The sequence below is a fragment of the Sebastes fasciatus genome, chromosome 10, assembly GCF_043250625.1.
Source record: "Sebastes fasciatus isolate fSebFas1 chromosome 10, fSebFas1.pri, whole genome shotgun sequence".
In the NCBI taxonomy this organism is placed as follows: domain Eukaryota; kingdom Metazoa; phylum Chordata; class Actinopteri; order Perciformes; family Sebastidae; genus Sebastes; species Sebastes fasciatus.
The window spans coordinates 8,958,020-8,984,654 of record NC_133804.1 but is presented as its reverse complement, the minus strand read 5'-3'; the positions used below and the strand labels follow the sequence as shown (position 1 = coordinate 8,984,654).

General features: G+C 37.8%; 2 protein-coding genes across 3 annotated transcripts; both read left to right on the top strand.

The window, feature by feature from the left end:
• The first annotated feature begins 354 nt into the window (after positions 1-354).
• On the top strand, positions 355-18,214 carry ube2d2 (ubiquitin-conjugating enzyme E2D 2 (UBC4/5 homolog, yeast)). Of its 2 annotated transcripts, XM_074647950.1 has the most exons (8): positions 370-474; positions 582-643; positions 3,055-3,118; positions 10,073-10,104; positions 11,514-11,591; positions 12,418-12,523; positions 12,950-13,043; positions 16,858-18,214. In XM_074647950.1, exons 2-8 carry the CDS (start codon positions 620-622, stop codon positions 16,901-16,903), a joined length of 444 nt encoding a protein of 147 aa, XP_074504051.1. In that variant the 5' UTR covers positions 370-474; positions 582-619; the 3' UTR covers positions 16,904-18,214. The 2 variants fall into 2 exon arrangements, with proteins under 2 accessions (XP_074504050.1, XP_074504051.1); XM_074647949.1 differs by having other exon boundaries at positions 355-643.
• Positions 18,215-20,875: 2,661 nt separating this feature from the next.
• On the top strand, positions 20,876-25,088 carry LOC141775037 (CDGSH iron-sulfur domain-containing protein 1). The gene is made up of 3 exons (XM_074647952.1): positions 20,876-21,057; positions 22,714-22,916; positions 24,150-25,088. Exons 1-3 carry the CDS (start codon positions 21,000-21,002, stop codon positions 24,237-24,239), a joined length of 351 nt encoding a protein of 116 aa, XP_074504053.1. The 5' UTR covers positions 20,876-20,999; the 3' UTR covers positions 24,240-25,088.
• The last annotated feature ends 1,547 nt before the right edge of the window (positions 25,089-26,635 follow it).

Below are 26,635 nucleotides of genomic sequence, written 5' to 3'. Positions count from 1 at the left end.
AACACTAGGATCAGCATTGATTCATGGAGAGACCTCCGTCTGGTCAGCTAACATTACTGCCAAGCAGGTGAAATATAGAGTGATATTGTGGTTTTAGCTGACGTGTGTCGCCTCACTGTTTTGAGCGATGCTCGTTCATGTCTATGTAGAGCGAGCAAGCGCAAGCCCGACGCTGACTTTCGTTGACTTAGCGGCCACAGGTGTCGCTGTTAACAAGCATTTCTGAAAGTTACAAATAGTCCCTTTAATATTTTAGTCAGTTTGCATCAGTGACTGTATTGGATTCGGTGTCGATGGGGTGTTTTATTGTGAAGAGTTGAGTCGGAAGTCGTGTCGTCGTTGCTGCTGGCAGCCCGCAGGCCGCAGTGATTTGGTAGCCGCTGCTGCAGTAGGAGGAAGGACCGCGGTTCTCCCCCCTCTATCTTTCAGTTTCGCCTCGACATTTTCATCGGTGGTCCCTTCTGATAACTCACAGTAAACTGAGCATACAGCAACAGTGTTCTATGATAACTTAAGTCGTAGTATTAACCAACCGGACAGTGATATCTATCTCCATTTTACCCGCACGTTTCCTCTGACAGACAGCAGCAGCAGCAGAGCAGCAGCTAGCACAACAACAATGGCTCTGAAGAGAATCCACAAGGTAAGAAGGAAGTGAACCAGCAGGCCCGGGATAACGCAGTTTCATTAGGGGGGTTTAATCCACAGCTCATGCTTTATCTGTCTGGCTTTAATAACCCTGAGAATAACACATAACATAGACTAAATAAGGCCAGTCTTTGGTTTCCACCGCCAGCTAACGGTCTGAGCAGAGACAGAGCAGCGATGCGCCGCCTGGCTGCTACCAGCGGGCCATCTGCACCGTTACACTCAGCTAGTTACCACCAACCCGTTATGAGAGCTGCTTCTGGGTTATGTCACACAGGTTGTCACCGTCGACGTCTTAACTGCGGCATATAACGGGATGTTACAGCTATGTTACCGGTTAACGTGATATATAAGCGGTGTGTGAGCTAGCTGTGTCTGGCTAGCGTTATCTCCCGGTGCTTGGATGCTAACTCACCGGGATAAGCTTCAGATCGAGCTAACGTCACTAGCTGGTTCATCTTTACACTGAATAACCGGTAGTTTGATGCCAGCAGGTGTTCCTCAGTAGTTCCCCTATATGATAGTGAAGGTAACTAACAGTATTTATGAGTTACTTAAGCTTTAGCTTGCTACTTGATGTGACAGATAAGTTACACAGCTAACGCTAACGTTAGCACTCTGCACGCTTATTTTAATAACCCACTTTTTATTATCTAACCTTTTATTGAACCAGGTTAGTCCCATCGTGGAGATTAACAACCTCTTTTCAAAGGGAGACCTGATGGCCAACATGGTCAGCAGCAAGAACACACAAAGTTTCAGACACATTGACATAAATATAGACATAAAATACACTAAAAGCACTCAAATTTGCATTAAAAAGAGAAACTATCTAAAGACAAATGAGGGGACGAAAATGAACTCAGCTGTACAACAAGGGGATCTAAAAACACTGGCATGCACTTGCACATTTCTTTCTTATTTTCATTTCATTCTCACTGTGCAATATAATTTTTTCCACTTTGTTAATAGTCTGTTTATTGTCAATACTGTTTCTACTGCTCCTATTTTTATACTTCTATTTAAATGGTTCATATTTTGTTACACTTTGTTTAGCTCTTTTTTTACTGTTAGCTGATGCATCTTGTTTTTTGCACTATCCCCTTTACTGCTGTACACTGCACATTTCCCCACTGCGGGACTAATAAAGGAATCTCTTATCTTATCTTAACCTTTTAAATGTTCTATGTTTTGTGTTTGAACGCAAGTAGATTTGTAACAGCCCCAAATATATAAGGACGGATGTAACACAACGTTTAGCTATCATACATCTAATACTAGTTATTTCATTAATTGTCTTCGTAAAGCACAGTCTGTACATGTTTCAAGTAACAAAAGAGGCTGTTTGTATTAGATATTGTACGTGTTTAGACCGGATAAATGATCAATACACAGTGAAACGCTACCCTTAGTGTGCGATCATGTTAGCAGTGTGTCGCTGTGGTGAAAACAGGCCCCACGCGTTGCTCGCCTTTGATGCCATGTTGCTGACAGCAGGCGGGCAGCAGATCCTTATTATTACACCGTTTAGTTTCATTGAGTTAGCTCAATGTTGGTTTAATTCCTCCTTGTTGTTAATAGGTCATGTCGTAATGTTGGCAGACCCAGCCAGCATTATGCTTCTGTCATTTGACATCCTGTGCTGTTGAGCACCTAAGCTAACGTTTTGCACCATAGGGTCACATTGGGCTACACACACATCCAGCTTACACTCGGTTTGTTAATAGTCTGTTTATTGTCAACACTGTATATACTGCTCCTATTTTTATACTTCCTTCTATTTAAATGGTTCATATTTTGTTACACTTTGTTTAGCTCTTTTTTTTTTTTTTTTTACACTGTGTTAGCTGATGCATCTTGTTTTTTGCACTATCCCCTTTGCTGCTGTACACTGCAAATTTCCCCACTGCAGGACTAGTAAAGGAATATCTTATCTTATCTTAACCTTTACCTGAGTGTCTTGGTTATAGTAAAACCCTCTGTTGACATACCTCAGTTTGGCTGTCACATGTACCACCTGCTCTACCTGGAGAAATGCTATAATGTAATAGTGTTCACTCCAGTAATCAAAGCTCATGGTGCTACTTAGTGTTGTGCGGTCAGTAGGAATTACTTTTTGTTACTGTTGCAGTGAGACTTTGTAGCAAATTGCCTTCAGATCTGTTTACAAAGAGTGATTTAGTCAACTATACAGAGGGCTCATAGTTGGCCTGTTATTATATTTTAAAAAAAACATCAGATTGTGATATCAGTATCAGATAATTAAATATTTTTTCCCCTGAATTTTGTGTTTGTGATGTTTTTATGTTGCCATTCCCACTTTTATTATGTAGGTAATTGTTTGTGGAAATACTGAATCATGCTGTGCAGGACCTGACCAACTGACTTGTCCTCTGTTTGTCTCAGGAGTTGAACGACTTGGCACGGGACCCACCAGCCCAGTGTTCTGCAGGACCAGTAGGAGATGACAGTAAGTTCATCATCTAAACCAACATTGTCCTGGGAGCTGGGGCTCAAAATTGAGCAGTGCTCAACAAATTCCTGGTTGACCCTTCTCAACACGCATGAATAAATATGTATTGGTCAAACTACTCACAAATGACACTCAAAAGAATGCCTCATATCAGGGGTTTTCAAACATTTTTGGGGCCAAGGATGCCTTACAGGGGAGAACATTTTCCAAGATCCCCCTCTTAATCGTAACACAGAATAAGCATATGCTTACTACCATTTGTACTCTTGGATGCCAGTGGAACTATTTGTATTCTAAAACGTTTCAACCTAAATACTTCAGACCTGTTTCACAGTGATAAACAGAAACACAATTTCAATTTGACTGGCTCAAAGCTACAATACAATATGCTTGTTATGTTGGATCAAATTGTCCTCATCTGTAGATACACAATTTTATAATTAATAGCAAATCATTTCGCGGACCCCCTAACAGAGTACCATGAACCTCTGGGGGTCTCCGGAACCCACTTTGAGAGTCACTGTCTTATATTCTAATTTATTACCGACCTTTGTAGATTAAAACTTTCACAATCAAGATAGCTATGAATTGTCTCCAGATCGGCTCCCCTGGGTTCAATTTTCTGATTAATGTGTTTAGTTTGGATCTGAAAAATTGTCCACAATATTTAGATTACCACAGATTGCACCTCAAATAGATAAAATGTATTCAAGCCCAAGTCTTGTAACTTAGAAAGGAAAATACAAGCATCAGTTAAAGGTGATGGCTTTTTATGCGTCAGACCAGTGTATTTAACTAAATCAAGGAAGTACCTCTGTTTTTTGAGCAAGCACATCCAGGAAATACCTGGACTGCCTCTTGTGAAAATACTGATTTATTATAAAAGCATACTATTCCCACCTCTAGTATTGCTACATGTCCGTTTCACTTTTGCTTTCAGAACAAGTAAAAGGGGAAAGCCCGTCTGGCTAGTACTTTATTCTTTTGTAATGTAAGAGTAAATGTGTACCGGGATTTTCATTCATTATCAAAGTCAGATTTTTTTTTATCCTATAAAGATTGACCCAAAAATAAAACTCAAAAGGCATTCATGAGCTCAGTTTATCTGTTACTTTAAGAAAACTGGATTAAATACATTTCATACATACTGTAGATATTTCCTTGGAAACAGTTTATTTTACATGTTGTCAATAAAAACAAGACAATGATGGAAAGCAAGTGCTTCAGACTGGTGTCAACTGCTACTGTCAACACCTGTCGTATAATACATAAATTAGTAGACTATTTAAATTAGAAAATACAGTTGTAGTTTTTTTTTTTTTTTAAATGAATCACATCTATTGCATCTTAATTAGGGCTGCAACTAATGATTATTTTCATTGTAGATTAATCTGTCTAATATTTTCTTGACTATTCGATTAGTTGTTTGGTCTATAAAATGTCAGAAAAGGATCAAAAGTGTTGATTATTGTTTACCAAAGCCCAGGATGACGTCCTCAAAGGTATTGTTTTGTCCACAACTCAAAGATATTCAGTTTACTGTCATAGAGTAAAGAAACCAGAAAATATTCACATTTAAGAAGCCGGAATCAGAAAATTGACTTTTTTACCCCTAAAAAATTACTTGAAAATTAACCGAGTATCAAAATAGCTGTCGATTAATTTAACGGTTGATAAATAAACGAGTAATTGTTGCAGTTCTAATGTTAACACCATTTTCATACCATTCCAACGGTGGTACAATTTTAAAATGACAGGTTGGCTTTTGAATTTGTCATTGTATTTTGACAGATGACCCTCTGAAAATATTATTAGGAAAATATAGAACAATATAAAATTGCTGCACTTTGTGTAAATGGAAAGCGGATACGGTTTATTTACAATGTACTGTATATTAGCAGTATGACTGCTGGCTGTATGCAGGCTGTCTTTGAGAATGTCTCATGCTACCAGCAGTTCAAAGCTCTCCCTTTAACATCCCAGCCACCTGTGTCTCTGCTTACATATTCCTGTTGTTGAGTTCGCTGTTGACAGTAAATTCAGACACTCAGATTCTTCATCTTTGTTTCAGGTCATTTTCTTAGAATACACATTGACCTTCAGTGATAGACATTTACATTATTTGTATTATTGTTTCAAGATGACCAAGCAACAATGGATTTGCAGTCTATTTCCCCATATTGTAATAAGTAGGGCTGTCAATTGATGAACATTTTTAATCACGATTAATCCCATGATTGTCCATACTTAATTGCGATTAATCAGAAATTAATCAAATTTTGTACCTGTTCAAAATGTACCTTAAAGGGAGGTTTGTCAAGTATTTAATACTCTTATCAACATGGGAGTTGACAAATACGTTTGCTTTATGTAAATGTATATATATATGTATCTGTATTTGTTATTGGAAATCAATTAACAACACAAAACAATAACACATATTGTCCAGAAACCCTCACAGGTACTGCATTTAGCATAAAAAAATATGCTCAAATCATAACATGGCAAACTGCAGCCCAACAGGCAACAACAGCTGTCAGTGTGCTGACTTGACTATGACTTGCCCCAAAACTGCATGTGATTATCATGAAGTGGGCATGTCTGTAAAGGGGAGACTTGTGGGTACCCGTAGAACCCATTTTCATTCACATATCTTGAGGTCAGAGGTCAAGGGACCCCTTTTGAAAATGACCATGCCAGTTTTTCCTCGCAAAAATGTAGCATATGTTTGGCCCGTTATTTGCGACAAGCTAGTATGACAAGGGTACCAATGGATTCCTTAGGTTTTCTAGTTTCATATGATACCAGTATCTTCACTCTAGCTTTAAAACTGAGCCCACTTCAACCTAAAAAGGTTAGGTTAGGTCAGGTTAGGTTATGTTTGTTGAATATATTTGTGTGTATGGGGACGGGCAGAATATCGTGAACACCTGCACCATCTAAACAATTCACTACAATAGTCCTATGAAAAACCACCTTTGTGAATCTTATGATTAGTCTTCTGGTGTTGTGGTTGCCTGCATTACATTGAAAGGTAAATCATCTATTTTAATATCCTCCAGCTTCACCTATCTGCCCATCTTATATTTAATACTGTATATGTGGAGGACAAAGTGTTAGTGTTATGGGAATAGTGTCAATCCCTTGTACATGCCAGCACAATTATCTGGAACAGGACTTGAAAAGGCTTTAGGCCAAAGAATATACATGCTGCAAGTTTTGCAAATTTGACTAATAAAGTATAATAAAACTGTATGGTGTAATGCACAGACAAAGAGAGCTTTCTAACTAGCTTATATAATTTTATTTTTTCATCATTCAAGACAGGGATTTTCACAAGGACATTGAGTAGCCGCCTGTCAGTGGGAAACAGTAGCTAGCTATGGGGGTCTGGGGGCATTCCCCCCCTTGGAGAAATAAATATTGGCCATAAAAGTCCAAATTTAGTTCCTCTGCTTCTAATGCCACTATTCCATTATATACACTGACCTTAATAATTGCATAGTTTAATGAGTTTGCCTGCCTGATTGTAAACATGTAGTGAATTATTGTAAAGGAGAATTGGCTTCTAGTGCGTTTTAGCCCTCACAGTCTGTTAATAGCTATTAATATTTAAAATCAGGCCTATTCCTGACTGATCAGAACTCTTGTAAAGAATCATTAGACCTTATTTTTTTAATATTTATTTATTGGCTCCTTCACTGTAAGGTTTAAGGTTATTTTATAAGGGGGAACATGTTTTTAATCCCATGCCTAATCTAGCATATGCATTGGTTTTAAATTAAGTATTTTTAACATAAACCTATGCCAAACTTGATCATGACATGAGTTTGCATAATTTATTTATGGCAAAAAGAACAAAAGCGTTTTAGGTAGGGCTGTCAATCGATTAAAATATTTAATTGCATGATTAACCGTACTTAATCATGATTAATCACCCATTTTTTATCTGTTCAAAATGTACCTTAAAGGGAGATTTGTTAAACATTTAATACTTTTATCAACATGGGAGTGGGCAAATATTCTTGCTTTGTACTAATGTATGTATATATTTATTATTGGAAATCAATTAACAACACAAAACAATGACAAATATTTTCCAGAAACCCTCACAGGTACTGCATTTAGCATAAAAAATTTGCTAAAATCATAACATGGCATACTCAAGCGTAACAGGGAACAACAGTTGTCAGTGTGCTGACTTGACTGTGACTCTCCCCAAACTGCATGTGATTATCATAAAGTGAGCATGTCTGTAAAGGGGAGACTCATGGGTACCCATAGAACCCATTTTACATATCCTGTGGTGTATATGGAAAATGCAGTGCTTTCAGTGGTCTGTTTAATGCTTACTGCGCAATCAAGTTGCTGCCACATGTCGGTGTTTTCCGAAGTAGCCCGTCTGATGAGGATGTTCCCTTTCTGTGCAATTGTTGCAATTCTTAATGTGTTTTGTAATCAATTATTTTGCTAATATTTGTCAAACAAGACGACTCTTCGCTCTCTAGTCGGCAGGACACAACCCGTCAGTTGAGCATGCACTCATCATATAGAGCATGTGGGGCGGGACTGATACAGACGGATGCGTTTCTCTATCATCATGCTTGCATTGTTTTGAAGCGGAGGCTAGTGGTCGTAAAATGTGCATGCATAGTGAATTGCAATTTGTTAATGCAAACTATTTTATTAGAATTTTCAATTTACATTTGTGGATATCTTTACAACTGTTGTTTTGCTCTGGTGATCCACAACAAACAGCCATCATTGAGCTGACGTTTATAGCGACAGCCTGTAACAGGTGCATTACTGTCCTGGTGTTTTTACCATTCACTGATATTAACCCAAACATGAATCCTTGTATTGACTGTGTCCACTATCTGTACTGAGAGCTATGTCTTTTCTGTCTGAAGAAAGGCAAGTTATTGCCATTAACATAGTAACGGCAAAGGTAACGCTGATATGTTGCCACTCACATAATGTAGGCACAATGAATACATGTTGTTGTCAGAATCAAAACTATGCCCTTAATCAACACAATATAGTTCTGTTTAATAGCATCTAACCTTTATTTTGATGACGTCAAGTTCTTTCATTGTGTTACTGATCACTTCGTCATCTGTGGTGACACTGCTGGAATTTATACATTTACAACATTTTGGTTTATACTAAGGCTGTTAAAGAAAATGTCAGCACACTGACACACTTACAGCTGTTGTTGCCTGCTGGGCTTGAGTTTGCCATGTTATGATTTTTATACTAAATGCAGTACCTGTGAAGGTTTCTTGACAATATTTGTCATTGTTTTGTGTTACTTGATTTCCAATAATAAATATATACAGTACATACATTTGCATAAAGCAGCATATCTGCCCACTCCCATGTTGATAAGAGTATTAAATACTTGACAAATCTCCTTTTAAGGTACATTTTGAACAGATACATTTTTGTATTAATTTGCGATCATGGACAATCATGCGATTAATCACAATTAAATATTTATTGATTGACAGTTTATACATTAAGGAATAGTCTCGTATAGTATGTGAACCATAGACAGTTTTTCCAAGTGATTGTGTGTTGCAGAATTTCACAACACAATTATCCTGGCCAAAAGAATTCAGAATAACGATATTATCGCAATATCTATAGAAAATAAAAAAAATAAAAAAGTAACACATAATTAAACTAATTATGTGTAAACATAACACAGTCAAATTCATCTTTAACTTTGTTTATTGGCAAATGAATTACACTCAAAATATGAGTGGGGAGGTGGAGAGAGAGTCTGTAACCATTACTGTACAAAAGTGTGATTTAAGTGGCGCTGTATTATTTACACAATAGTATCATATGTGTATTATTAGCATGATATCAATATTTATTTTTTTAAATATCATAGTTATTGTCAATACTGGCGTATCACAACACCCCTATTTTGGGTGTTTAACTTCATTTTACCCCATTTAAGGGTTCATCTTATAAGTGGCGAGAGTATTTTCCTTCATATGAAAAACGCCATTATGGACCACTGATTATTGTGCATTATATCTGTCAACAATTTACACATATCAAAAAAGATCTCTATATTTGGTAGTTTGGACTTGGCAGTGTTACATCAATGATAAGAGTTCTAACGGTTAACCTGTAACTTGTCCGCCCGTGTAGCTAGCAGTAGCTATTTCTCAATTTCATTACCAACGGATGTTTAACCATAGGAGTGCTATTGGCGCTCGTGCTTCAAATCAGTTTGATAAAATATGCAGCTTTTTCTTTGTGCCATTAAAATGTCTTGCATAAACACAATCAAAGCTGCAGTCACTCTGCAGAGTGTGTCCCGGGATTAGAGGAATTGACTGGGTCAAATCATTTGTGAGATGTATTTTAATGCTGTTAGGTACAACATATTTGTGCGTCTTTAGCATGCGTGACACGGAAAAAGATCAGTAGCAGCAACATCGATCTGTACATGACATGTCACTTCCTGCATCCAACATCAAATAAACCGCTCTACTACACACTACAAGAACGTGTTTGTTGTAGCATATCTGCTGTGGTTTACTTTCTCTTTTTCAATGTGACATGCGTCCTCAGGCCTCGACAGGATGCTGAATTAGACTAGCTATATGGTTTATTTTTGTTGTCACCATTTGTGTTGTCACGATAACAATTTCCTCTTTAGGAAGGTGTGTTGATATCATTCATATCAGGAGCTATTTCTGTATGTCAATGTGAGACTACTGCCATTATATGACCCTTTACCATTTACAATTTAAAAATACCACGTCCAAGAATATCTGTCCCGCGTTGCACTTTATGTAAGAGCCTGTTACTCAACTGTACAAATCAACACACGCACACTTCATGTGGCATTATTTATTCCAACACTTGTCAGCCATGCGGTGTGTTTCTCTTCAGTGTTTCATAACCCATTTCTCTGCTTTTTTGTTGCAGTGTTTCACTGGCAAGCCACAATAATGGGACCTGTAAGTATTCACTTATTGTATATTACTGATTAAACCACAGCCTTAATGATACTGCTTTAGTTTTTGCTGGAAATTCACACATACTGTATAGTGACAATGTTCTTGTCACTATCTTTTACTCTCAAAACCTGTTTTTCAAACAACTTATGCCTACCATACACTAGAAGACTTTTAAAAGATTGAAGCCTGACACCCTCTCGCATCTAAAGACAATGTGTGTTGAATCACAGACTATAATGTTTTGCAAAGACTGGGGATCTTGCAGGGTGCATTATTTACAAGACTACAACTAGATTCCTTTAGAGATGATGCCACATCCTGCTCCTGGTGGAAATTTACAAGAAGAAAAACTATTAAAAAAGAAGTGAATAGAAATTGATGCAGCCCTCGAAATCCCTGGTGAGTATACTATAGCTAGCTAGCACCCACTGTCCCGAATGGGGCAACTTGCAAGCTAACGTTAGCTACTGGAGTGTTTGCTATTAACCTACGAGCTAACTATGTTTCAGCTGAAGAGCTTCTATCGTATAAATCGTCACACACAAGTGTTTATATGAGAGAAAGGGAGAGAGAGAGTTCTTCAGCCAGATTTATATTTGTTTATTTTACACATATATACAAATTTAAAAAGATACAATATATAATTTGCAAGGGGATGTGAAGGAGAATTGCCTACAAACTCTCCAGGGGCTTGAAAAACGGCATTCCGCAGGCAGCATATTACATTAAATAATTACAGTAAAAGTCAACAATCTTCAGCTGAAACGTACGGTTAGCTCGTATATTTCTAATAGCAAACATTCCAATAGCTAACGTTTGCACCGGGGATTTGGAGAGCTGCAGCTTTTCTCCTTCTCCACTCTATTGTGGTACAAATTTGAGGACACGTCAAAGAGGCACTCTTACTCACTTTCTACTGCTTCCTGTTTGGTGCTGGAGAGAGAGCGCACCTATTGGTTGTTGACAATGATCGCATCATTGAACTTACGATAATATTAAACTTGTTTGATTTTAATCAGAAAGTCAAGATGAGAAAAAGACTTCAGACAGCTCGGACTGAGTTCTGTGACCACCTTACACTAAACGATCGAGATCATACCAGCGCTCCGCAACTCTAGCAAAACTCTTGTGATTTTATTCTGACATTGGAAATATGTCTGCGAGAGTGAATTCGCTTGAAAAGTCGTGTGGTGTAAGGTCGGCATTAACTAAACCAATACAGCATCTGATAGGTAAACTGAATTTACAGCTTAGTTTAGTCAGAGAGACAGTCAACTTTTAGTCTATGTTTTCTTGGTTGACACGGAGCCATAATGTTTAATTTTTATATTCCATTTGTATGTATTTATTTGTCATCCTTGCACCTCAGTCACTAATGAGATGAATGGGCTTCTCTCTCCCCGCACTAGAATGACAGTCCTTACCAGAGCGGGGTTTTCTTCTTGACCATACACTTCCCCACAGACTACCCCTTCAAACCGCCAAAGGTAAGCAGGACATGGACGCATACAAAGAAGCAGCATGCATAAATATAGTAACAGTGCCTACGTTTACATGCACACCAATATTCCACTATTATTCCGAATGTGACAATACTCTGATTTTAATACGGGTCATGTTAACTGCATATATACCGTTTAGATATTCTGAATTAGGCCTTAATCCGAATAGAGCATTTTTCTGATTAAGACATGTGGGATATGCCGATATTATTCATGTTTTAGGAGCATTCTTTGGACATGTATACAGCGCTTTCAGAATATGCGTCTCAATTGGGGGTTTTTACAGCAGTTTGCGACACACGGCCTCTTCCGTGTTTACAGCCAGCTCTGTGCGTTGACCTAAAACCAACTAGCTGACAGGTTGCAGAGATACAGGCTCAAAAGAAAAGAACACATTTCTGGTCGGAAGGAGAAACGCATACATACATACACACACAACATTTTGAAAGACTTGGGTATCAACAGATTTTGGATATGTGCAAATATTACAACACCGACCTTTTCAAGAAAGTGGTTGAAGAAATGAAAGAGGGAGGCTGTGTTCACACGGTCCAACAAGTCCACCACCGGTTACGTTAATCGGAGTATGCACGGCTGCATGTAAACAGGAATATTAGTGGAATATTCATTGTCATTAGCCATGTAAACAGCTTAGTAGGAATATTGTCTGTACAGAATAATGGCAAAAACTGAAAACTGAGTGAGGCAAATGGAGTTCAAACAGCCACAGCTTTACATCATTCAGTTTCCTGTTGTTCCTCTCACCCCCCCACCCCCTCCCCCTACATTTCTTGTCTCTGTCTGTTTCCAGGTTGCATTTACCACAAGAATCTACCACCCAAATATCAACAGCAACGGCAGCATTTGTCTTGACATTCTGCGATCACAGTGGTCTCCGGCTCTCACCATCTCCAAAGGTAGACTGACTTTCACACACGCTTACAGATAAATGACAGGTGTTGCTGTCTTTATAAACAGCATGTTAAGAATACAGGAACCGGGGAAACATGTTCCTTTTTAAATGAAAATGCTTCCCACAAATAATTGCATGACAACATTTCTCACACAGAGGTCCTTGTATTAAAGTGGAGTACTCTCTCTGTAAATGTCAGCGTTAGCCCTTTTCATTCAGTGCTTATTACTGGACATGATTTAAATGATGTGCCTCACACACAAGAATTTTTATTTTTAAATCCCAATTATATGTTTTATCAGTTCTATAGTCATGACAAACACTCTGCCTGACCTGCATCTTAAAGGTCATCTGAAGGAAAGTGGCATAAATTTGTGAAAATGTCTATTTTTATTTGTGAGTATTGATTTGGTTAACTGGTCCATTCCAGTCCTCCTGTCCATCTGCTCTCTGCTGTGTGACCCAAACCCGGACGACCCCTTAGTACCCGAGATCGCCCGCATCTACAAGACGGACAGGGAAAAGTAAGTTATTAGCTTCATGTTGTTTTGTGCATCATTCTGAGGTTTTGGGATTTGTTTCTATGCTTCTTGTCAACATGATGCTTTGACAAACCGACCCAAACTAATAAAATATCACGTGTCCGCCGGTCTGGGTGGAGCTGTACTAAGAACTGTTCTCAAAGTCAGCATCACAAACTGGCTACCAATTAGGGCTGCACCTAACGATTATTTTTTTATCAATTAATCAAATGGAATTTTTTCCGATTAGTCAATTTAATCTAATGACTAATTTATTAATTACTCAAAAGATTTTTTTTTTACTACCCCGATTAATATAACAATTAATTTGCCTAAAATAAATACCTAAACTTGTCTGATTAATATTTTATTCAATCATCTTCTCTTTAAAACAAACAAATGTAACAGGATCATAGATGCCTGATCACAAAATTACTGGACCTCAAATTCAAAAAGATTGTTGTGTCACAGATTAATTGAATCACTGTAAGTCACAGCAACCCTTTCCCTGAACTGGAGAATCAGTATTTTTAATTAAGTACTTGACGTAAAACTTAAAATAGATTTCACCACTGGAGTAGTATGCGGTTAAGATAATCACTTGTGTATTTTTGCATAAGTGTGGGGCAAGGGAAATAATTGAAACAATTTACAGCTTGTAACAGTCTGTAGTGTTACTTTAAGCCAATTTTCCCTCATACATGGCTGTTAAAGAAAATGTAAAACAGTAATAACAGTATGTAATAAATATAAAAAATGAATATCAACGTTAGATGACGCATGGTATATTGTTATGTATAACAGCAGCAGGGCAGAAATTACTTTAACATGGGGGCGATGAAGAAACATTTAGAAAATCTATTTTAAGTGACTACTACTAACAGAAACACGTTACGTATGTTGATAATCCTAATATATCATGCTTTGGTGGGGAGAAAAAGTAAGAGTAAAAAGTTTTTTTTTAGCTGCAGCTTGTTCTCTGGGGGAATGCATGCTTTCACCAGGTGCAGCTATTCTTGCGACGCGCTGATGCACGTTATGCAAATCGACGTATTTTTATAATCAGTGACGTTTATTACGTCAGCCCTACTACTGATAGACAGAAGCTCCGTCTTGCTCATGATTATTGATTTTCAAAACATTGTCACTGCTATCGAGAGTGCAGCAATCACAAGGGATGTAACAAAAAAAGGTTTGAAAGACAAAGATTTCGATTGCAATAATTTCACAAAATTCACATCGGTTAGCCAAATTTCTGTGTTGTTGTCGTCTACATTATTTAAGAGCCAACATACACAAGGATAGTAGGTTTTAAGCTTGTGTTAACTGGCTTTAAATATACACAGACTGCTTACTGTTCAAAAGTAATAAGTCTCTTAAGCCGGACAGACACTGTACGGATTAGACCTGATTAGAGCCCTGAATCAGGCTGAATTTCTGCCAGATCAGTCCTCATTTACCCTGTAGTGTGTTGAGCTTGTTTTAATATTGCTGAAGTAATATTTCACATTAGGGCTAAACCCATAGTCTTGAGACTGCTGACAGATCAGTGTCTACATCTTTCAGCCATCTGCAGCTCCATATCTTTCTGGTTTTCTTCTTACTTTCTGTTCAAAGTAGAATTGCTCAGTATTGCTGCTTTTTTCTTTTTTTTGTCAACATTGAGGAGGCAGTCCTATTGTTTGACTAAACTTTATTGGAATTAGTCAGTGGACAAAAGCCGACTGGGGGTTCCGTGTTTACGTTAAATTAGAGCACCAATGTCATGGCTGGTCAATTGATCCCTACAGTGTGAGCATAAAAGTCGCAGGTTCTAGCTGTTCAGAAAGGATGATTAAAATATGTAGTGTGAGTTAACACAACGTACAGCACGTACACAAGATTAGGTAGGTAGGTGGTTAGGTAGTAGCATCCATCTGAAGGTAATAATTCTAGTTATGTCCACAATCTGCTGCTCTGAATGGACACAGATCAACTTGAAACATTTTTTACCTGGAAATGACTTTGCATTTGCTATCATTAATCCATCTGGCTTTAACGGGAGTAATGCAGCCGCACAGTTGCTGCAGCTCGATTTGCTCGTCAATGTGTTATTTTTGTAGCTGAAAAACTTTACAACAAGATGTGGGTGTTTAAAATGGGATGATTCAAAATGCTTGCTTGAAATGGGAATATACAAAAATGGGATACAAGGATACAGCAGCATACAACAGTCCTTTTTAAAAAGCCCTTCAACTTGTCATATGACTGTGGTTCATGCCTTTTCTTATCAATATTTTTCCTTTTCATTAATACTTTATAATTGTTATTGCATTACTACTGATATTTTTTCTTTTCTTCCTTACCTACGATTATGAAAAAAACCATTATTGACAGCCTCCGTCCAGTTACAGTACAGTCCAGCTCCCCTGCAGAATACCTACCTAAACACCTGCGCCACAATAAACTCCTACAGTCTGGTGTTTTAGCTGTTAACACTAACATTTTAATGCTCATGTTCACATCTGTGATCTGAAAACATCACTTTGCCACACATTCAAAGAAGCAGTAATTTGACTGATGAAAACGTGGCATGTCTTTTGTTGAAATATTATTTGTTTTTTACAACATGACCATTTTGGCTGTGTCCTCCGCTTCATTATGATGCTGCTTATCAATCACAAGATTTGCAGGGGATTATTCTGCTGTGGGGTATCTACTGTACACCTCTCTGCTCAGAAAACATGATAAACAGAAATAAGAGGAGATGCAAACACTCAATTTGCCTCCTTGTCCCATTTGGTATCCCCTGTCACACACCAACAAGCTTCATAAACATAATCAGCACAGTGAGAATGGTGATTGTGCCATCATATCTGTGCTGAAACTGTTCTTTCCTGTCACTAATTGGCCAGCAGCATTGACCCCTAACAGTTTGCTGCAGTGGGAAGAGGAAATAAAAACAAACTTACTGAAAACAAAATGTATGCAAGATGGCAGAACTGTATATGCCCTTGTAGAGTGGCAGCCAGCTGGCATCTCTGCTGCTGCTGCAAGGACGGCAGCAAAACTTATAATGTACGCATGGAAATGAATAGAGGAGGCCGTGTCGCAGCTTCTTTTGTAAAAGATGTAACCAAATCCTAATAGAGTGCTCCAGGAATGAGTCCTAAAACCAGGAAATGAGTTAGCATTTTAGCACTTCCTGTTCCCTCGTCTGGAAGTCAATGGGTTTTTAGTTGGATGCGTAAAAAATAAGGTCTGTGGTTAACAACGGTTTAAGAGATTTTAACATTTTGTTCTACGATATAAAATACATCAATAAATATCCTGGTCGTGAATTTTGATACCTTATTATGTCTCAAAAAAGGCTGTTGCTAATAAGTGGCTTAATGAGACTACTAAACGTCATCATGCCGACTCGTCTGCCTTTCCAGCCTTGTTGTGTATACTCGCGCTCATGGAACTGTGTTGTAGTTTGTTTATAGCCTAACGTTAGCTTTTATACTTCTGACGATTGCATTCACGCTTCAAAAATCATAAAAGTGGTGTTCATTTGTGGAGATTATCTTGCTGAACAAAACGTGTAAGTATCATAAACGTGTGTTTGCCACAGTTTATTTTCTGCAATAATCCAAAACCCAATGGAAAAATCCCATTGGCTTTTTGTCGAGGGAACCAGGGCGATGCTAACTTCCTGGTTGGCCTATAAAAATACGTCATCCCTGAAGTACTCTATATGTTGTGTCTCTGTAAGATTAAACAACTAACAACTCCCCTCTCTGTCTCTCTCTCTCTCTTTCTCTCTCCCTCTCTCCCTCTCTCTGCTTGTTCACAGGTACAACAAAATAGCTCGGGAATGGACACAAAAGTATGCAATGTAGTGTTGGGGGTAGAATCATGGCCAACCACCTCTACGACATAAAGGTTAGGGGAGCTTCAGACGTAAAGAGAAAACAAACAAAAAACCATTCAAACAAATGAGAAGTTTAAAACAAGATCTTGTTGGTTTCCGTTGGAGTGCTTTCTTTGAGCCACGCCTCCCCTTCACCAGAGTACCTGTAAAACTCCCTCTGCCCCACCTCCTCTATCTCTCTATCTCTCTCTCTCTCTCTCTCTCTCTCTGTTTGACTCCCTCCTCCCCCTCCCCTCTTGCCTCTCAGCTCACCTGCCCGCCCCCCCCCCCTCCAATGTACATATTGTCAACTTGCAATGGTAACACCCATCTCTCTCCCTGCTCCTTTTCCCACCTCCTCCCTCCCTTGTGACCTCTGACCCCATATCCCCGACTTCTGTATTCCGTTACATTTTGTCGCCATGCAGGTTGGGCTGTCCCCCACCCCCCCACCCCCAACTCCTCCTTTTTCCTACACACACCTGCACCCTCCCCCCTACCTCCCCCAGACGTTAATCATTCCTTTTGAGCATCTGTAAAACTTTGAGGGGACCTCAACCTTTTTTCTTTTATTTCCCTCATTTTTTTTAGGGGAGTGGGGGACAATAAGATGGAGGGATTTTTACACTCTGCACCCTTTCTTGCTTTATTGTCCTTTATAATTCCCATCCGTAGAGGTGACAATTCAAGAAAGCAAGTTTGTTTTCGAGTCGAAGGGCACTCTGTATTTTATATAATGAATACTTAAAAAGAAATCATTGCAGGCTATGTTAAAATGGGAAAAAATGAATATGGCCTATTTTGGTCTTCTGTTGGATTCTATGAAAGGACTTGGATTTATCCCCACACCTCCTGCTCCTAACCCCCCCCCCCCCCACCCCTCCCACCCACCCAAATCACCCTTTGTACACACACACACATAAACACACATGCACGCACAATTGTAACCCCATGTCACCCCCCCAACCACTACCACCAACTTTTCTTTATTCACAAAGTGGAGGTTCTGGACCAGGTATTTAAGCAATTTATTTTACTTAGTTTAACCTGTGTTTTTATCCTCCCCTCCCCCTCCTACCCCCATAACTCTTTAGGTTGCATTTTTTTTTTCCTTTTCTTTTTTTTTTTTCCTTTTTTTTTTGCTATTGTTAAATTAGAGGCTAACATCTTAAATGGCTATGGGACTGGCTTGGGCTCTGGGTGCGAGGAGAACCCACTCTTCTTGCACAAAACCTCTGTATATTGAATTACCTGAGAGGCTCGTTGAGCTTTGTGTGTTGATTAAACTGTGTAATAAAAACCCATGATTCCGGTGTCGACTCATTCTCAGGCCCTTTTGGAGGATGTACGGAGGTAGGAAAGGGACATGTGAAGCCGGGTCACATTAACGACCCACTTTTATAGGAATAATACCTACCTTTAACACACGCTATCATCAATTCTTTGTGGGAATGTCTGATTAAGGAATAAAACTACTGAAACTTAAAAGGGATTGAAATAGTTCAGAATTGATGATTAGCAGTGTGTGGGAGATGTCGTTTTCTGTCTGCTGCTTGTGCTCGATCATTTGAGTGAAACTAAACTTTAAGTACATGGGTTTATAAGAATGCATTTACAAAATACCAATTTATTGCATTCATATATTATAACTAGGATCTTACCTTCAGACATTGCACTTAAAATTCCAGTGTTTTTTTTTTTTCTGTTTCAAAATCCTTTAAATGTTCCTGATGGTAGGTAGTATTGTTGCCCTCTGGTGGTGCTTTTATGTAAAGCAATTGGAGTGCATTCCATTTAAATTTGTGTTTATATAACACTTTTGTTGCTAAATATGGACATGGGAGTTTTTTTCTGTTAAAATAAGGTTATCAAATTAAAACAAATGATTGTTGTGGCTTATCACATTACACGTCTTATGTGGTTCAAGAGAAATATCTTCTCCAAAGGGAAATGGGACTCGCCAAAGATCGCAGCCATCAAGATAATTCTCCCCCAGTGGAGGAAACCTTTGGCATCAACCGTCGTGCTCCTTAAATTAAATGATTAATATCTAACAAGACGTGTAAAGTTAGTCACAGCTGTTACATGCATGTAAATTAAAGCATCAGTTAGTCACATCATAATCTTTTTTTTTAAACAATATTTTTATTGAATTTTACATATACACATATATACACATACAGACAGACTAACAATATTAATAATTAAATTATACAATGAAATGTTTAGTCAGAATTTCAAAGAAAAAGAGACATAACATTTCATGTATTTCACTTATCTAACAAAGAAAGCAAATCAAATAAAAGATGAGACAAAATAGATAAATACCTCAAAGAAGAACAAAAAAAAAAAAACAACACACAACAATTCCAACAACAGCACTCAGCAACACACATCATCATAATCTTTAATGGGACATAGAGGCACCTGCAACGTTTTAACACGTCTTTTTTTCCTCCATCCTCCTTATGGAGGCTGTGAAATGTGGCTGAAAGCTCCAGAAAAATCCATTAAAGTGGACCTTGAGATTATTTTGTCAATTACTGTTAAGATAAGATAAGATATTCCTTTATTAGTCCTGCAGTGGGGAAATTCGCAGTGTACAGCAGCAAAGGGGAAAGTGCACAGTAAAAATGTGAACCATTTAAATAGAAGGAAGTATAAAAATAGGAGCAGTATATACAGTATTGACAATAAACAGACTATTAACAAAATTGCACAGTGAGAATGAAATGAAAATAAGAGAAAGAAAATGTGCAAGTGCATGCCAATGTTTTTAGCTTCCCCTTGTTGTACAGCTGACTCCCAGAAAAGTTTCTTTTTGTTCCCCCCATTTGTCTTTAGATAGTTTCTCTTTTAATGCAAATTTTAGTGCTTTTAGTGTTTGTGAATTGTATTTTATATCTCTATTTGTGTCTGTGTGTCTGCAACTTTGTGTTCTTGCTGCTGACCGTCTTGGCCAAAAAGGTCTCCCTTGGAAAAGAGGTTCTTAATCTCAATGGGACTAACCTGGTTAGATAAAGGTTAAATAATAAAAAATGAAATGAAATTCCACCTGAAAATATCAGGTTATTGTCAGTTTTTTGGTGTGTAAGTGGTCTACTGGGAGCAGTGCGGGTTGTGGAGTCTGACAGCTGCAGGAAGGAAGTCTCTAAATCCCTTGCATTTAAAATATCTAGAGGGGAAAAAAAGTATGGATCAAATCTTTAGATTCTCGTTGCAGAACTTTCAAGTCTTCAAGCACAAAAGTTTTTGGTTTTTTTCTACTTTTTTTTAATGTTTCTTTTATTTCAAAATTACAGTATCCATAGTAACAGCAAAAAACATTAAAAACATTTACATACAAAAGAAGCATAGCGTAAACATCAACAAAGAGCTGTGCCAAACATAAAGGGACAACAGAAATGAAACAAAACCAACAAAATTTAAAAAAACACAATACAAATAAACAAATAAATAGATAATAAAAAAAAGACCACGCGAGAGTATGACAATAATTTCACTTAAAAACTTTAAAGATATTGCATACATTCATTGTTTTCATTGCTCTTTTGTTTTGTGAGGAAGAAATTGTTGACCGATATAATTCCATTTCTTTCATAAATACAAAGGAATTAGGCTTTTTTTTGGTAAATTTACACTTGTGAATGTGGAACTTCACAAGAATTAAAAATGAAATCAATAAGAAAAAATGCATTACTGTCTTTGTCACTGTAATCATAGCAACCAAATATAATATTTCTATAGCACAGTGCAAAATCTGAGAAAATGTTAACAAGTATAAAATTATAGACATCTTTCCACAATTCACATTAGATGTCTTTCCTAGCAGATTCCACATTATGACGTTGCCTTCGAGCACTAAAGCGAAGCCGGAAGTACACTGGAAGTCATCATCTTTGATATATGTATAACTCCTCCCTCCTCAGCCCTGATTGGTTGCTGCGCAGTGACGTAGTTCTTGTGTGCGCTGACAGAGTGGAGATAAGACTCCCCGGATGACCTTGCTGCTGCTGCTGCTGCTGCTGCTGAGCTGCTAACTAAGAGCCGACCATAACACAACACACACCGTCCACAGGGAAGACATGGCAAGTTTATCAGCTATACCCGCACTGCCCAAATCAGGATTCAGCTTATCTAAAGGTAAAGTATTCAGGACAACGTCAGCTATCAGCAAACTAGCATTAAATGAGTGTAAAGTTAACTAGTGTGACCTAACATTACCATAGTAACGTTACCAGCTAACAACACTGTTCGTAGGCTAATGCAGCGTTACAGCCTGGTTGTATGGAGACTACCAGCTAATACATATCTTTAAATGCTTATCTAGCTATCTCTAAAGTTACTTATTCGCTGCAATGTCAACAAGCGACTGAATAGCTGACTAACAGCTTGTTAGCTATCTAGCTGGCCAGTCAGTGTTGTTGGCTGCAGCCACATGTTGTGTTTCCAACTTTAGACGCTCACTCACTCACATAGTTTTGGCCCATCAGCTTGAGGCCATACTTGGAGGTTATCCAAGGTAGGATATATCTTTAATGTATCATGGGCCTCCAGCAAAGCAGCTAATCACTGATCATGCTGATCCAGACTGACAGCAGGGCCCCTTGTTCCTCTTGTCTTGAGACTACATCATGTGATGCTGGATAATTCTCTTTCATGGCCTTTGCAAAAAAAAAAAAAAGGTCAATCTGGTCTAAACTCCATGTGCACATACAGTACCATGCCCTGCTGATTAGAAAGCCTCCCTCTCTGGTGGTGATGCAACATGGACTCCCTTCAGAAGGAGATTTTCTAATTTCAATGACATGGATCACTCTGCCTGGTGATATCATTCAAGCAAATAGCAAAAATGTATTGAAAATCTGATTGAAAAAACATCTCCTTGCTGAACAATGGTCATATGCTCTATGGTCCAACCACTAATGAATCATATTTACCTCTGTACTCTGTGAATAGTATTAACTTGAACCTATAGGTCCTGTGTGGTCTTCGTTGGTAAAGATTGTAATGTGATTGTGTACTGAAATGTAGCCTAACAGTTCAAAGTGATTTAAAGTGGACTCCAGGAAGAATAGCTGGGCTTCAGCCACAGCTAATGGAGATCTGAATAAAGGATAAAGATAAAGACCTAATCTGGCTAAATAAAGTTGAAATAAAACATTTATTTTGGATCCAGAGTGTCAAATAATAATTCTCTGAGCTGAAGACTGTGAGGTATCAAAAACACTTCAAATGTTTTTGTTACTGCTCACCTGGTGAAAGGTGAAAAATGGGATTCAAATTTCTGGATATTCCTGTTAAGTGAGAAAAATGTCAACAGACTGAAACAGAGCAGCAAATACTTAAAATATAACTTCCCGGTTTTGAAGAGCCTTGAACAGAAACATACTGGTTTTACACTGGCTTAGTGATTAACACTTTACATTCAAATGGTACTTAAATGGTCAGTTGGATACCATAAACCCTTGCAAGTCACTCAGAGCGGCCTGTTTGTTATATATACCTGCACTATGTAGTGCATGCTACTAAACCAGGCATGCAAAACATCCTGTTTATATGTCCCCTATTATCTTCAACTGCTGTTGACACTGTACCAGAGAAGTGCTGAGTCATCTCAGGTCATTAACATGGGATTGACTTGCATTCAATTTTGGAGGTGTTTCTAATATTTTGTCCACTCATGTTTTGTAGCATATAAGGAAGAAACTGGCTATAACTTCTTTACCGAGTGATAAAGAGACGGGTGTGTTTTGGCAGTAAAATGAACTTTCTGTATCTGTATTTCTCTCTCTTCAGAGCATTTCGTGGTTGCGGTGCCAATCGCGGTGGTTGCAGCTGTCGGAGGTTTCCTGGTCAGCCATTACCTGAGTGGGCGGAGCTGTAAAAAGGGCCTGGTGAACACATCCGTCAGTAAAGATAGCCCCAAAGTGGTCCACAGCTTCGACATGGAGGACATCGGCACCAAGGCGGTGTACTGCCGCTGCTGGAAGTCAAAGAAGGTCAGGCCTCAGCAGCTACTTCAGAGGCATTCATAAATGCATACACTTACGCTTAGTGTGTAGTACTAACTGATATTGGACATTCTAAGCTAGCAAATCCACTTATTTGGGGGTCCAAAACTCCCTTAGATTTCCACAATTAAAGGTCCTTGTGGGGTCAGACTTACACACATGTTGCACTTCTGTTCACGTCCCTGTCAGTGACGTCACAGCCAGGTGTTTCTCCTTTGACTGCTAATGAAAAATCTGCAGTTTTAACACCCATTTAGCTCTGCTCATTAGTGTTGACTGAAGTACTATGCAGGAGTAAATGAAACACTTAGTGACACTAATTTATAGCTTTTGTAAGATTCTGAATTTAACTGAGTGAGGAAGCTATCATTTTGTGTTGTAAGGTTATATTTTAAAATAATAGACCTCGTACTGAAATGAACCCAAGTGGTATTTGGAGTCGTCGAGACGGAGAGAAATCCTTTCCATGAACAAGGAAACCAAAGTTTAATGCATCGCTTAAAGGTGCTACTGATAACATTCAGCCACTAGATGTTGCATTCTGCCTCCCCCTGTTCCATTGCATGTACTTCACAACAAGTCATTGCCAGGCGCTTACCGTCAATCTCAGCCATTTATCTGCTTTTTCCACACTGACTGACGACCCAGAGACGCCATGCGATACCAACGTCTTTTTACTATTGGCTCACAAGTCTTGTTAGAAGTGGGAACCGAACGTCAGATATCTTCCACAGATATAAACAAAACATTAATTTTGGACCTGACAAATATTTTTAAACAGTTAATTTACAATCATAGTATTTTTTTTTTCAAGAAAAGCCATACTTTTATTCTAAAGGATCTGTAGATGTTTTTTTGTTTTTTTTTAAATAATTTGTCTACATGAAAATGTTATTATTAAGACCTTTTAAGTTTGCAATGTTGAATATTTGGATCACTTCTAACCACTTGGGACTAGCGGGCTTGAGTAGAGCTATTTCCCTATTTCATTTTATCACGATCATAAAGATAAAAACGGTCTTCAGTCACCTTGAGGCTGAGGGGTATACTGCTACCATGTCTGCTCAAAAGCTGATCAAAACAATCTTATAATATTTTGTTTCTATGTCATAGTTTTCAGGTGACTTCGGTGAGATTAAATCAGTATCATAAAGTACAAAGGGCTTAAACTTGATAAGAGCGTCTTTTATTTTCCTCTAACATGTTGCGTTCTGCTTCCAGTTCCCCTACTGTGACGGAGCCCACGCCAAACACAACGAGGAAACCGGGGACAACGTCGGGCCGCTGATCATCAAAAAGAAGGACACTTAAGTCGGAGAACCTCGCCCTCCCTCGACTTCTCATGCACCCTGGCCCCAGCTTGTCCAATCATTTATCATCATCGCAGTGTCCCACCGATGGTTACGGTATGACACTGTCGCAATTAAAATCAAACCGTTTCGTAGCCCAGAACAGAAAGCGCTGAAAAATGTTGTGAATTGATTTCATACGCGCCCCACTGTTTCTACAGTAGCCGACTTTGAAATCAAAGGTCATTTGAGGAGAGATAAGGAAGGGACTTTGACAATCAACACAATCTGACATGGAGGTGCTTTAACTGGCATTATGTTCTACTTAATGTAAAGTAGAATTATCTTTGGACCTGATAATAAATTAAATATTTCGGCATTTATCTTCACTTGTGGTGTCCCCTTCCTTCTCCACTCCTGTGGGTGTGGAGCCGGTGGTTGAAACATGCTGAACCAGGCAGCTCTTTGCCTCAAGTCAGCCCAGTATTTACTTTGAATTCAGCAAAGGCCTTAAATCTAAAATCTACAGCCCATGACTTCGCAGTGTTAACGCACTCAAACCCATATGAATGTTACGTGTTACGGTTTCTTGCACTATAAGAGCTGCTTAGTCGGGGTGAAACAAAGTTCTGCGTTTTCTTTAATGAAATAATAATCTCTGACCTTGACGAGTGTTGAAACACTATCTGCTGTTTGTAACCGGTTACCCGTCTGCTTTCTGAGAAAACTTTGTATTTAATCTGTAAACTCTGCTTATGAAAGGATATATTTTGCTTTTTTTCTCTTTAGATTTATTTTCTACTGGCTGCGGTGTGTCTGACTTGATTCATTGTTCTTGTATATTGTGAATAAAACTTGATGAGTGATCTGATTTGTAGGTATTTTATTTTTTGGAGGTGTTTCTTGCTGCGGGGTCGGGGGGGCCAAACTCTGCTTTTTATTTGTTTTTTAACTACAGGATCAAAAAAAGCTCTCAGCTTTTAGCAGCCAAGCAGAGCAGTATGGATTAACAGTGGACGTGGTTGATGAGTAAACAGCCCTGTGTGGTGACTGCAGTGGGACCAGTGTGTGTGTGTGTGTGTGTGTGGAGGTTCAGGGGGCTGCTGCAGTGTCCACCAGCACCAGTGGCCATTTTAAGATGTGGCAGTATTTTTGGTGACCGCTAGAAGACGCTGTGTTTACACGGATAGTCCAGCCAGACAGTCAGTGTGTACGCGAGTACGGTGGGCCCCTGCTCCCATAGTGACACGCACAAGCACGCATGCACACACGCTCACACACAGGCAACACGCACGAGGTATCTGGCTGCGTGCCAGATGCAACGGAGAGAGGACTCTCACAAGAGGTGGAGTGGACTCCGCCGTCACCGTGTGACGAGGAGTCACCTTTAACAGACGGCTGCAGCAACAGTGTGCTGCTGCTGCTGGATGGATGGATGGATGGATGGATGCATGCATGGAGAATAGGTGCTTTAGAAGCTATAGGAACATTAGCATGCAGGTTATTCATGCCAAACACACTTTGACTGGTGGCTAATAAACAAGAAGTCTGAGTGAAGTTGGTGAAAAACATCATTTTTTTATTTTGAAATTATCTGTTCAGTTATGTTATGTTGTTTTTGACCATAGACAATTTAATAATAATGATATATTTTATCTTTATTTTATTTATATATTACATATATTATGATATATTTTATCATTATTTTATTTATATATTATGATATATTTTATCATTTTATTTATATATTATGATATATTTTATCATTATTTTATTAATATATTATATATATTATAATGATATATTTTATCGTTATTTTATTTATATATTATAATGATATATTTTATCATTATTTTATTGATATATTATATATATTTTAATGATATATTTTATCATTATTTTATTTATATATTACATATATTATAATGATATATTTTATCATTATTTTTTTATATATTATATATATTATAATGATATATTTTATCATTATTTTATTTATATATTATAATGATATATTTTATCATATTATTTATATATTATAATGATATATTTTATCATTATTTTTTTATATATTATAATGATATATTTTATCATTATTTTATTTATATATTATAATGATATATTTTATCATATTATTTATATATTATATGTATTATAATTATATATTTTATCATTATTTTATTTAAATATTATAAAGATATATTTTATCATTATTTTATTTATATATTATAATTATATATTTTATCATTATGTTATTTATATATTATATATATATTATAATGAATAACAGTGTTCCTGTAATGGAAAGCTAATATGACACAGACTTCCGGTGTGTAGACAACTGATAATTAAGAACATAGAACATAAATGTTTTTCTTTCAGGCACCTTAACAGTTATTTTCCTGCTGTAGTAATCTT